At 37.5% G+C, this 11,658-nt stretch overlaps 1 protein-coding gene across 3 annotated transcripts in view; it reads right to left on the bottom strand.

Annotated features, from left to right (window-relative positions):
- NAALAD2 (N-acetylated alpha-linked acidic dipeptidase 2) overlaps positions 1-10,815 on the bottom strand; it is a 52,574-nt gene extending 41,759 nt beyond the window's left edge. For 2 of the 3 annotated variants that reach the window (XM_019628294.1, XM_019628296.1), the window contains exons 1-3: positions 10,512-10,815; positions 9,702-9,813; positions 1,874-2,060 (exon numbers count right to left, since the gene is read on the bottom strand). In XM_019628294.1, coding sequence (XP_019483839.1) covers positions 1,874-2,060; positions 9,702-9,813; positions 10,512-10,593 — 381 coding nt within the window. In that variant the 5' untranslated portion in view covers positions 10,594-10,815. The remainder of the gene's footprint in view (positions 1-1,873; positions 2,061-9,701; positions 9,814-10,511) is intronic. The other variant, XM_019628295.1, reaches the window with a different exon arrangement.
- Between the last annotated feature and the right edge of the window lie 843 nt (positions 10,816-11,658).

Genomic DNA, 11,658 nt, shown 5'->3' on the forward strand with positions numbered 1-11,658 from the left:
TCTTCCTGTGAGATTTCATGGACTCTCAAAATTTTATCTGTACCTAATTTGCTTATGATGTCCAGCCTTCCAGACTTGTCTATTTAAGGGCCTGATGGACATTTCAGCTTGGATGTCCAAACTCAACAGGGCAAAATTTGAATATATCTTCTCTCACCCCAGGTCTGCTTCTGGTTGTGCATTTTCCTCCTGCTATTATCAGCATCACTAGCTAGCCACCCACATCAGATTCCTAAAAATCAGACTAAACTGTGTCCTCATCTCCTTTTTCAGTCAAGCACTATTAAAGTCCTCCCATACTGCTTCCTATTTCTCAGATATATCCCTCTTCCTCATTCCTGCTAACATCCTAATTCAGGGCTTTGTCATTTTTTGCCTGGACTATTGTCTTAAGACTCCAATTTTAACTCCTTGCCTAGTCCAGGTCTAATTTACAGACTTCCCAAACTACCTGAAATGCCTCTTTTAGACACACCTTTCCATTGCTTAGGACTCGTCAATGGTTTCCACTGACGAAAGCTGAATTCTAAGCTCCTTAGGACAGTGTATAAGCCTTGCTATGACCTGTCCCCAAAACATATACAGTTAACCCTTGAACAACGCAGGTCTGAACTATGTGGGTCCAAGTATAAGCAGATTTTTTTTCAATAAATACACAGTACTGTAAACTTATTTTACCTTATGATTTTTAATAACATTTTCTTTTCTCTAGCTTTATTGTAAGAATACAGTATAAAAATATATATATATATATATATAACATACAAGATATGTACTAATTGACTGTTCATGTTATCAGTAAGCCTTCTGGTCAACAGTAGGCCATAAGTAGTAAAGTTGTGAGAAGTCAAAAAGTCATATGTAGATTGCAGGACAGTGCCCCTAACCCCCATGGTGTTCAAGGGTCAACTGTAGACTGTTTTTTCTCTTATCATGGCTCACTTTGTATTTTACACTCTTGAAATACAGAAAATCTTGAAATTCCCCCAATAAAACTAAATTAGTATTTGTCTCCAAGCCTTTGCCAATATTCCTCTTCTGCCTAGACTTCTCTCATCAATATTCCTCTCCATGTGATTAATTTATCCCTTAGACTCTTTCATGCCTCACATATCAACTCTCTCTCAAGAAGGCTTCTCTGACTCCCAGGCTGGTGTGGATGAAAAAAGGGATCCTATGGAAAGCAACTTACCTCACAGTGTGATCTCAGTATAAATTCCTAACTGGGTAGATCACTGTAGGTAGTCACACCCAGGCCTGTCACTTTTTAGTGAAAGGCTTATCCTTGTCTTAAGAGAGCCCTGTCCATTGTTCCGCACACCTTTGAAATAAGCCCAAACTACCCTCAGGAGAGGACATGTTAATTGTCCTGTCATTCAATCCCACCTCGTTTCCTCCCACCTCTATGTAATCTTCCTTATGCTTCCTCCTTCATTTCAAACACATTAAACGCTGCAACCCCGGCATATTTCATCAGTGTAGCTCAAACAAGCTCTTACAAACATTCTCTACAGGTTTAAACGTTCTTATTTCAACACTAGGCTAAGTGACCCTTTCCCTTGTAGATCAAGAACCCTAATCACACTCTTCGTAGCACTTACCATACTGATTTGAAATGGTGTGTTCCAACGTCTGCCTCATCTTATTTAAGCAAAGGAACCATGTCCTAGTCTTCATTATGGCTTCAGGACCTAGCACTGTGCCTAACACGTAGTAAATACTGAATAATGAGTTTGCAACTTGTTAACATCTCTTAAAAACATGAGTTCCATTGCACTACTACCAAATTTCTCTTTTTACTTGAGCCGAAATTCCAACTCATATAAAAAGGTGGAGTTGTAAAGTAAGAGAAATACCCACAATTCTACATCACCTCAATTCCATGCTCATCCATGACTGATATATAGTTGGCATTTGTCTCATTAGGGTAAGACAGGAGGACATCATAATGAACCAACTTGATTGAATCCAGTCCAAACTTCTTCCACTGGGTTTGGATTTTCTTGGCAAGCAGCAAATTTTGTTCTGTTCCTGCCAGATGAGGGAGCTTCGTAAAAGAACTAAAATGAAAATAAAATACCAGTGGGAGTAAAAGACTACTATATTCAGATTATATGCCTAAGAACTATCCTAGATGCATTACTCATACTTAGGCATTAGGTTATCATTTCTATAGAAGAGATATAAAAACCGCAGCTAGAGATACCAGTTTCTAGTTATGCCAGTGAGGGAGAGCAGAGTTTACCACCCCAAAATGTGCCTTTTGGGATATTGATTATGTTAAACTGGGGTTTTTTTCAAGAAACAAAAAGCCTCAGAAAAAAAAACCTTTGACCTGCTCCAGAAAGGGAGATATCATCATGGAGAACTATAGTTTAATCTGAACTAAGTGAGGAACCTAGCAAGGCCCATTTGATCGAAGTCCTCTCTGTGTCCCACTGTTAAAGATGGCCCAGAAAACATTTACCAAACATCTGCTTTTCTACCTTCACATGACTTGCCTTCCTACCTTTTGAAGTCCCAAACTACAACTCCCCTTCTCCTTAGCTCTAGATGGCATATAAGCCTTAACTGCCTGTCATCAGTCTCCACTATTCTTAGGGAACCCCCATGTGTACATATGTATTAAATGTGGTTATTTTCTCCTATTATTCTGTCTCATGTTAACTTGATTATTAGTCCAGCCAGAAGAACTGAGAGGGATATGAGGAAAATTTCTTTTTCTGCCCCCACCCCAGTTTTTAAATATTTTTGTGTAACTGCAGTTTTCACATTATGCTCCCTCAGAAAAGAACACATTTCATGGTAAACACATACACTCAGCAGAGGCTCAGGTATGAGAAAACACCCTGGATGAATGTCATGCCTCTATACCAATAGTACACCTTCTTTCTGCTTATCAGTAAATGAGGACATTTTGGAAAAAGATCATAATGCTTGCCAGAGACCAGTTGGGCAGTCTATTTAATATAATACATCTACTGTTGTTCTTATCATGTTGTATGCAATTGTTTATGTATCTCATTGAACTTTTTGTTTTCATTTTTATATTTTTATTTTGTATTCCCTAGTGCTTAGTTCCTGCTTATTACCCAGGAATTATACAGTACAGGTTTGTTGAATTGAATTTGAGCAGTGTTCTTTTGGTTCTGGGTTTAAATGATTTGGAGCATTTAAGTGACCTCACAAACATAGTTTTTAATGAGATCACTTGAAGTAAATAATATTTTTAAATAGTTTCCCAAACACTTTCCCCTTATCAGTAGAACAATAATGCTCTTGTAAGTTGCATTTTTAGTCAAACATAGACCAAAAAAAGATCGGCAGTAAAGGAAAATTAACATTGATAGAAAATTTACCACATGTCAGGAACCTGACCAGGTACTTTCAGGTGGGTTATCTCATTTAATCCTCACAACCCTTCTTCCATTGTCCGCATTTTGAAAATAAGAAAATAGAGAATACTTAAATAAGTCACTCACAGTTTCATAACTATGAAATGTCAGGGCTACAGCCTAAGTCTCAGTTGTCTGACCTAGAGAAATACTGATATTTTACAAACATTCATCTGATCATATTTTCCAGCTGCTCAGAACCCTTCTCTGGCTGCCTACACCCTGCATTATAACGTTCATACTCCAACGTGGCATCTGGGGCTCTTTTTTTTTTCATCTGATCTAATCTTCCACATTTCCAGCTTCATAGCCCACCACTCCCTTTATAAACTTCTCTGCTCTGTGTCATCTATACACTCATTTTTTTCTCCTGAAGTGACAACCTTTTAGCCTTTGCATAAGGTCTTCTCTCATACATAAATGTCCTATTTACATGAACCTCCCTCTATCACCACTTCTAGTCATTCACCTTTCCCACCTGCAGGTTATTAATCATCCATTAGAATGCCTCAAGCATTTTCTCCTCTGTGAAGATTCCCCTTATACAGCATTAAATGAAAACTGCAGGTTACAGATATTTAATATCTTAAAATATTTGTAAAAAAAATAGCGTTAATGTTTTTAGAGACAGAAGTTATTTTATATACAGAGAAACAACAGTGAGGGTGGGCATATTTAATTTCTACTTTATATAATTTGTAATTGTTTTATTTTCCACAGTGGGCAGATATCCTTATAATTAGGAAAAAAATAGATTTCCTGAAATTAAAATAGATGATTAACCATGAACTTCTGTCTCCCATCTCTTAGAGAATCCGCTGAAATGAAATACAGAAGTGCAAAACAAGAGCAGCAGGGCATAACACCCTTTCCTTTACATCTGAATTTCTCCTTATGGTTCCACGTTGTGAATTACAGCTCCAGGCGTTACATATTCACACTGTAATATTTAGGACAAACAAGTACAAACAAAAACAGCTATTTCCTCTTTTGTGTTTCTTTTACCAGATGAAAACTTTTTGTAGAAGACGTCAGCTGAATTTTGCTCCCATTTCATTAGGCATAATAGGGCCATTGCCAGAGGGAATGAGATCTGGGTTGTTTCAGTAGTACTACAGGTAAGAAAAAACAAAACTTGCACTATAGCACCATCTATTGGAAAACAAAAGAAAACTCTACTTATCAACCTGCTAAATTGTTAAAAGCAAAGTACAGTACTTAAAGATTTCAATCCCTAAAATGCCCAGGCAGAGAAATAATCCATCAAGTACCGTGAATAACCAAGGTAATGAGATAGCTCAGAAAGAAAATGAAAAGTCTTCAGAAAACAAACTCAAACACATGGAAGACTATGATTTAAATGTCAGAATTCAGGATTGCAGTTCTGAAAAAAACTCAAGGAGATACAAGAAAACTAAAAAAGGCAGAAGTTCAATGACCTCAGGAATAAAATCAACAAACAAAAAAGGAGTACTTTAGTAAAGAGACTGGAACTATAAAAAATAACCAAACAGGAATTCTGGAGCTGAAGAATTCAATAAATGAGATGAAGGATGAATTAAGAGAGATTAGGAAATGGAACAGATAAGGTGGAAGTAAGAATTAGTGATCTTGAAAATAGAAATCTAGAAATGACTCAGGTGAAGAAAAAAGAGAAATGAGAGTTAATAAAAAGTAAAAGAAGTCTATAAGAACTATCTGACTCTATTAGGAAGAATAATGGGTATACCAGATGGAGAAGAGAGGGAGAAGTGAACAGAGAGCCTATTCAAACAAATAATCTACAAAAACTTCCCAAACCTATGGAAAGAGCTGAACCCTTGAATCCAAGAAGCTAACAGAACACTTAATTATCTCAATGCAAAAAGACCTTTTTCAAGGTACATTATATTAAAACTGTCAAAAGTTAATGACAAAGAAAGAATTCTAAAGGCAGCCAGGGGAAAACAAGACTGTAACCTATAAAGGAAACCCTATTATATTATCATCAGATTTTTTGGCAAAAACCTTACAAGCTAGGAGAGAGTGGAATTAAATATTCCAAGTATTGAAAGAGAAAAATCACCAGCCAAGAATAATAAATCCAGCAAAGTTATCTTTTAGATATGAAGGAGAAATAAAGAAGTCATACAAATGGCCAACAGATATATGAAAAGATGCTCAACCTCACTAGCTATAAGGGAAATGCAAATCAAAACCATAATAAGATACCACCTCACATTTGTTAGAATGGCTATTATCAACACGACTAGTAATAACAAGTGCTGGAGAGATTGTGGAAAAAAACGAGCCCTCATACACTGCTGGTGGGAATGTAAATTGGTACAGCCACTGTGAAAATTAGTATGGAGGTTCATCAAAAAATTAAGACTAGAGCTACCATATGACTCAACAATCCCTCTTCTGGGTATCTACCCAAAAAATTTGAAAACATTTATTCATAAATATATATGTACCCCTATATTCATTGCAGCATTATTCATGGTAGTCAAGACATAGAAACAACTTAAGTGTCCTTTAATGGATGATTGGATAAAGATGTGGTACATACTCTGTCTATAGAATGGAGCACTACTCAGCCATAAAAAATGATGAAATATTGCTAATTGTGACAACATGAATGGATCTTGCGAGTATCGTGCTAAATGAAATAAGTCAGATGGAAAAGGACAAGAACCATATGATTTCACTCATATGTGGGATAAAAAATTGAAAGCAACAAACAAACAAAACAAACTCAAAGACAACAGTATGGTGGTTACCAGAGAGAAGGGAGATGGGAAAGGATGAAGAGAGTAAAGGGGGTCAAATATATGGTGATGGAAGACTCGACTGGGTGGTGAGCATAAAATGCAATATAGAAATGATGTATTATAGAATTGTATGCCTGAAACTAATATAATATTAACTATTATCCCAATAAATTTAATTAAATAAATGAAAAAGACTGTGTGGTACTAGAGAGAGTAGACACATAGATTAATAAGGCAAAATAGAAACCCAGAAACACACTCTGATTTTTGACAAAAGTGCAAAAGTAATTAAATGGAAGAGGATAGTATTTCAACAAATGGTATTAGAAACATTGGACAGCTATTGGCAAAAGAATGAACCTCAACCAAACCTTATACCTTATGTAAAAATGAATCACAGACTTTAATGTAAAATGTAAACTATAACATTTCGGAGGGGGGAAGAGGGGAATAGGGATCTAGGGCTAGTCACAGAGTTCTTCGACATGACCCCAACAGCATGATTCATAAAAACTGATAAATGGACCTCATTAAAATTAAAAATTCATGATCGCCAAATGACTCTGTTAAAACATGAAAAGACAAATAATAGACTGGGGAAAATATCTGTACACCACAAAGCTGATAAAAAACTTTCATCTGGAAAAATATAAGAACTCCTAAAGCACAAAACGAAAAAATAACTATCCAAATAAAAACAGGCAAAAAACATGAAGAGACATTTCACTGGAGAGAGTATACAGATGGTGAATAAGCACAGGAAAAGATGTTCAATAGTATTAATTAGTCATTAGGGAAATGGATATAGTATCCACAATGAGGTATCACTGTGCACCTGTCAGAATGAGTAAAATTTAAAATAGTGATAACACCAATGGAAAATATAAAAGGATGCCAGCCATATTATAAAGTAGTTTGACAGATTCTTCTAAAATTAAAATGTACAACCTAGCAATTTTCACTCTTGGGCCTTTATCCCAGAGGAATGAAAGACTATGTTCAAGTAAAAGCTGTACACAAATGTTAATAGCAGCTTTAATCGTAATAGCCAAAAACTGGGGGGAAATGTCAATGCCCCTCAATCATTGAAGAGTTACTGTAGTACATCCATAAGATGAATGAATGAAGGGACTGAAAGAGCCAGTAGTTTAAAGATGTTACTTCTCTTCCAAATTCATCTATATATTTAATGCAATTTTAATCAAAATTCCAACAGGCTTTTTTGTTTTTTTTGTGTTTTGGTTTTTTTTTTGTAGAAATTGAGAAGTGGATTTCAAAATTTATTTGGAAATACAAATGACTTAAAATAGTCAAAGCAGGGCTACCGTGTGTAGCCAGCAGCCAGCATGAGCGGCTAGCAGCTGCAGTGAGCAGCCGTCCAGAAGCTGGCGACTGATCTGCCTTGCCTGGGAAGAGCGCAGTGATGGTGCCACTTGGGCCAGTTAAGCAACGTCCTCCACAACTAGACTGAAGAACAAAAGGACAGCAACTTGTCTGTTCCCCTTCCCCCAATTCCCCAGCGCTGTTCCCATCCTCCAGTTCCCCAATAAAAATTCTTTAAAAAAAAAAAAGTCAAAGCAATTTTTAAAAAGAAAAGTTTGTAGGATTAACTCTACCTAATTATCAGACTTACTATGAAACTACACTAAACAAGATAGTGTGGGATTGAGATATATAGATCAAGAGATCAATAGAAGAAAATATAAAATCCACAAACAGGTCACACATTTTATGGTCAAGTGATTTTGGACCAAGATGCCAAGGCAATTCAATGGGGGAAAGAAAATGTTTTTCAACAAATGTGAGAATAAATGAATAATTGTGTTTTAAAAATCATCAACTCCTATCTCATACTATCCACAAAAAATTGACTTGAAGGGAATCACTGACTTAAATGTTTGCAAGCTAAAATTATAAAACTTATTAAATAAAACATAGAAGAAAATCCTCACAAATTCTCACAGGCAAAGTTAGTACACAGAATATAAAAGATAAAACAAAAATTGGTCAACTGGACTTAAAAATTTCTGCCCTTCAAAAGCTCCACTAAATAAACAAAAATGGCCAGCCACAGGACAGAATATTCACAATACATGTCTGACAAAGATATTATATCCAGAGTATATAAAGAAGTCCTACAGCTCAATAATAAGAAAACAAAACAATCTACACACAGGAAAATATTGAAGCAGAGACTTTATAAGAGAAGATACACAAAGTCCAATAAGCACATAAGATGCTTAACATCAGGAAAACGCAAACTGAAAGCACAATGAGATGCCACGACACACCCATTGGAATGGTTAAGATTAAAACAACCAACAATACTAAGTGTTAGCCAAGGTGTGGAGCACTGTATACTCACACATGATTGGTAGAAATGGAAAATGGTACAACCACTTTTAACATCTGTTTGGCATTTTCTTAAACAGTGAAACACTTGCTTATCAACACAGCCATTCCAAGAAAAATGAAAACATGTCCACACACAACTTGTCAACATATGTTCATAGCACCTTTATTCACTCTAATCAAAAACGAGAAAGAACCCAAATGTCCATCCACACATTGCAGCATATTTATACAATGGAATACTCAGAAGTGAAAAGCAATAAACTACCATACATGCAACAACCTGGATGAATGCCAGAATGAAAACAGACACCAATGGGCACACGACTATATGATTCCATTTATGTAAAGCTCTGAAAAAATGAAAAGGAATCCATAGTGACATAAATCTGACCAGTGATTGCCTAGGGCCTAGGATGAAGGGAGGAATAAATAGAAAAGGGCATGATATAAATTTTCTGTATTGTGACTGAGGATGTGGATTGTTGAGTATATTATACGTCTGTCAATACTCTCAAATTGAAGGCTTTGCATGGATGCGGTTTATTTTATGTAAATTATACTTCAATAAAACTGGAGTATTTCTAATGACACTCCTTTTAGAGTCTGAGTATAGAAATAAATGTCATAGTGACTACCTTCAAGGAATTCTTGATAAATTCCCCTACATATCACTCTTTTTCATGCTTGGAGACTGGTGGATTTACACTGGCTCTTTTGCTTCCATTTTGTCCTATTTATGTTACTTATATTTGCAACATGAGCTAGAAGTTTAATTTGTGAAAGACAGAATTTGAAACTTTTACCTCCTTTCCTCTAAATCAGAGTTTATAACCATTTAAGTCTCCCTGACATGACATAATATTTATATAACATCGCTGATTAAACCCAGGCATGAGGGATACAGAATAACATTCAGGTGTAGCCCCAAATTACATGAAGTTGAAACATTTCTTCATAAAGCAATCAGATACATTTTGTTTTGTAGATGAAGGAAAGAAAGACTCCCGCAACATTCAAATAGTTTTTACCCTAACAGTGGTTCAAGCAGACATTTAAAACTACCATAAATGAATGTGGTATCATATAATTTCACACAAGGAAGGTTACCCACATGAACATAACCAATTTGAAAGCACTTCTCACTCTGCAATAGTTTAAACACTTTATTTTTAAGATCAAATATGCAAAACAAACTTACCGAAGAAATGATTTAATATTTTCGGCTTTCATCTCTGATACCAGGTTCCACCGTATACTTTGATGATATCGAAGTGATGTAGTTGTTTCTCTGAGAGGCTTAAGAAACCAGCCTGGGGGAGAACACACACATACACACATATAAACACCACACACACACATCATTGGTTTTGACTACTGTAAGAACTACAAGCCAAAAAAAGCCGTTCTCTAAGAAATAGATCATGGTGAGCTTTACAAAACTATTCATATTAAATGCAGGAAAACTTCAAATTCTGGTGTAATTTTGAGTTGGTTAAAACAAGTTTTATATGAGAGTTCTTTTCATTTCCCCACATGTTGCTCATCAAGGCAAGGGCTTTTTTTTCCCCCTTTTTTGTTCTCCCCAAGGAATCTAGTTCTTAGCACAGTGCCTGACATGCAGGGAGCATTCCACAAATATTAAATTTAATAAATGATGAGGGAAGGGCAGTTTTTTGCAGTACTGCCCACATTCTTGGCAAGCTTTGACTCAAGCATGAATAACGCTTCCAGCTGAATCTACTGTTTTCATCCCTGCGGTTAGTGACAACACCTGATTGTCTTGCAAACAGCCCTTAACAGTACCTTGAACTCAGCGAGCAACAAGTCTGGATTTCAGTCACACTTTATGAGAAAGGCCCCAAGGCATTCCATTCCGTTTCCAGTTTGGCTGAAATTCATGGAGTTCACCGTCCAGATTGAGACTGAGCTCAGCTCGCCTGGCGAGCCCAGCAGTTTTCTCCGCGGAGGAGCGCCAGCCCTAGGCTCGGGAAGCGGTTTGTACACTTACCCACCATAAATCCTGCCAGGAAAGATGCCAGCGCAGCAGCCAAGCACATCCAAAGGTACAGACGGCCCTTGGACTTCGCCATGGCTTCTTCGCGACTGAGCTTGCAGCGCCGGCTGCTGCAAGGAGCCTCTGGGCTGCAGATAAACAGAGAGAGCACGCACGGGGCCGTGTGAGCACCCAGACTTCCGCAGGACTTGGCCGATGCCGACCCTCAGCGAAGCCCGGCCTCCACCCTCCAGGTCCCTTCAGGGAGGAGTGGAAACCGGCAGGAAACAACTCCTGGCTCCTTTGGTCCCCTGGAGCCTTGGAGGGGAGAGAGAAAGCCCTGCAGGGGGAGGGACATATGCTTCCTGTTGGCCTTCAATCTTCCAGTTGGCAACAGAGCCTCCAGTGTGTTGATCTTACAGTAACCTGGACCAAGTGAGCGTGGGGGCTCCTGAAAATGTCCGTACTTGTTTCTTAAAGAACTCTATCTGCCTCTTTACCACCCCCACTCCGGGAATTGCTTAATTTCAGCTGCGAAGTGCATGTAAATTCTGCTTTTCCTTTGCTGTAGATTACCCTGCTGCCGCTGCATTCTTTGTCCTAATTTCTAACTGGTTACACTTGGGAAGCATTTCGGGTTCTGGCTGCTCCCCTATCACACAGAACTTCCTTCACCACGCATCAACATCAAAACTCATAGGCTTGAGTTCTTTTGTTCCCCCTTAACTAAACAAGTCTCCAAATTTCTGTAATTTTCAATTACTTTTGCTGCAGCTGGGGTTTTTCACTACCTCGCTAGAATGTTGTAGGTTCAAATTAATAAGATTAACTATTGAAAGCGCTTTGCTCCGTGACCGACAGTAGGTTCTCAACAAATGTCATCCTCCTTGTCCTCCCCCTCCTCCCATATTATAGATGTTTCTCTTTTAAAGTGTTTAGAAAGTTTGCAAAATGGTTGTCCTTGTAAATAGGACTCCTGCATCCATCCATTTCAACCCAGAGGAAATCTTGAGCAACTCATGGCTGGATTCCTCATATCCAACCAAAAGCAATTTTGCAGCCAAAGGAAAACTGCCTAGTGAGTGGATTATGAAAGGGACAGAACATCTATGGTTAGGCCCCCAATCTTCACTGCATTGTGCAAGGAGGCCCTGATGATCTT

Source organism: Hipposideros armiger, unplaced genomic scaffold (assembly GCF_001890085.2).
Source record: "Hipposideros armiger isolate ML-2016 unplaced genomic scaffold, ASM189008v1 scaffold_780, whole genome shotgun sequence".
In the NCBI taxonomy this organism is placed as follows: domain Eukaryota; kingdom Metazoa; phylum Chordata; class Mammalia; order Chiroptera; family Hipposideridae; genus Hipposideros; species Hipposideros armiger.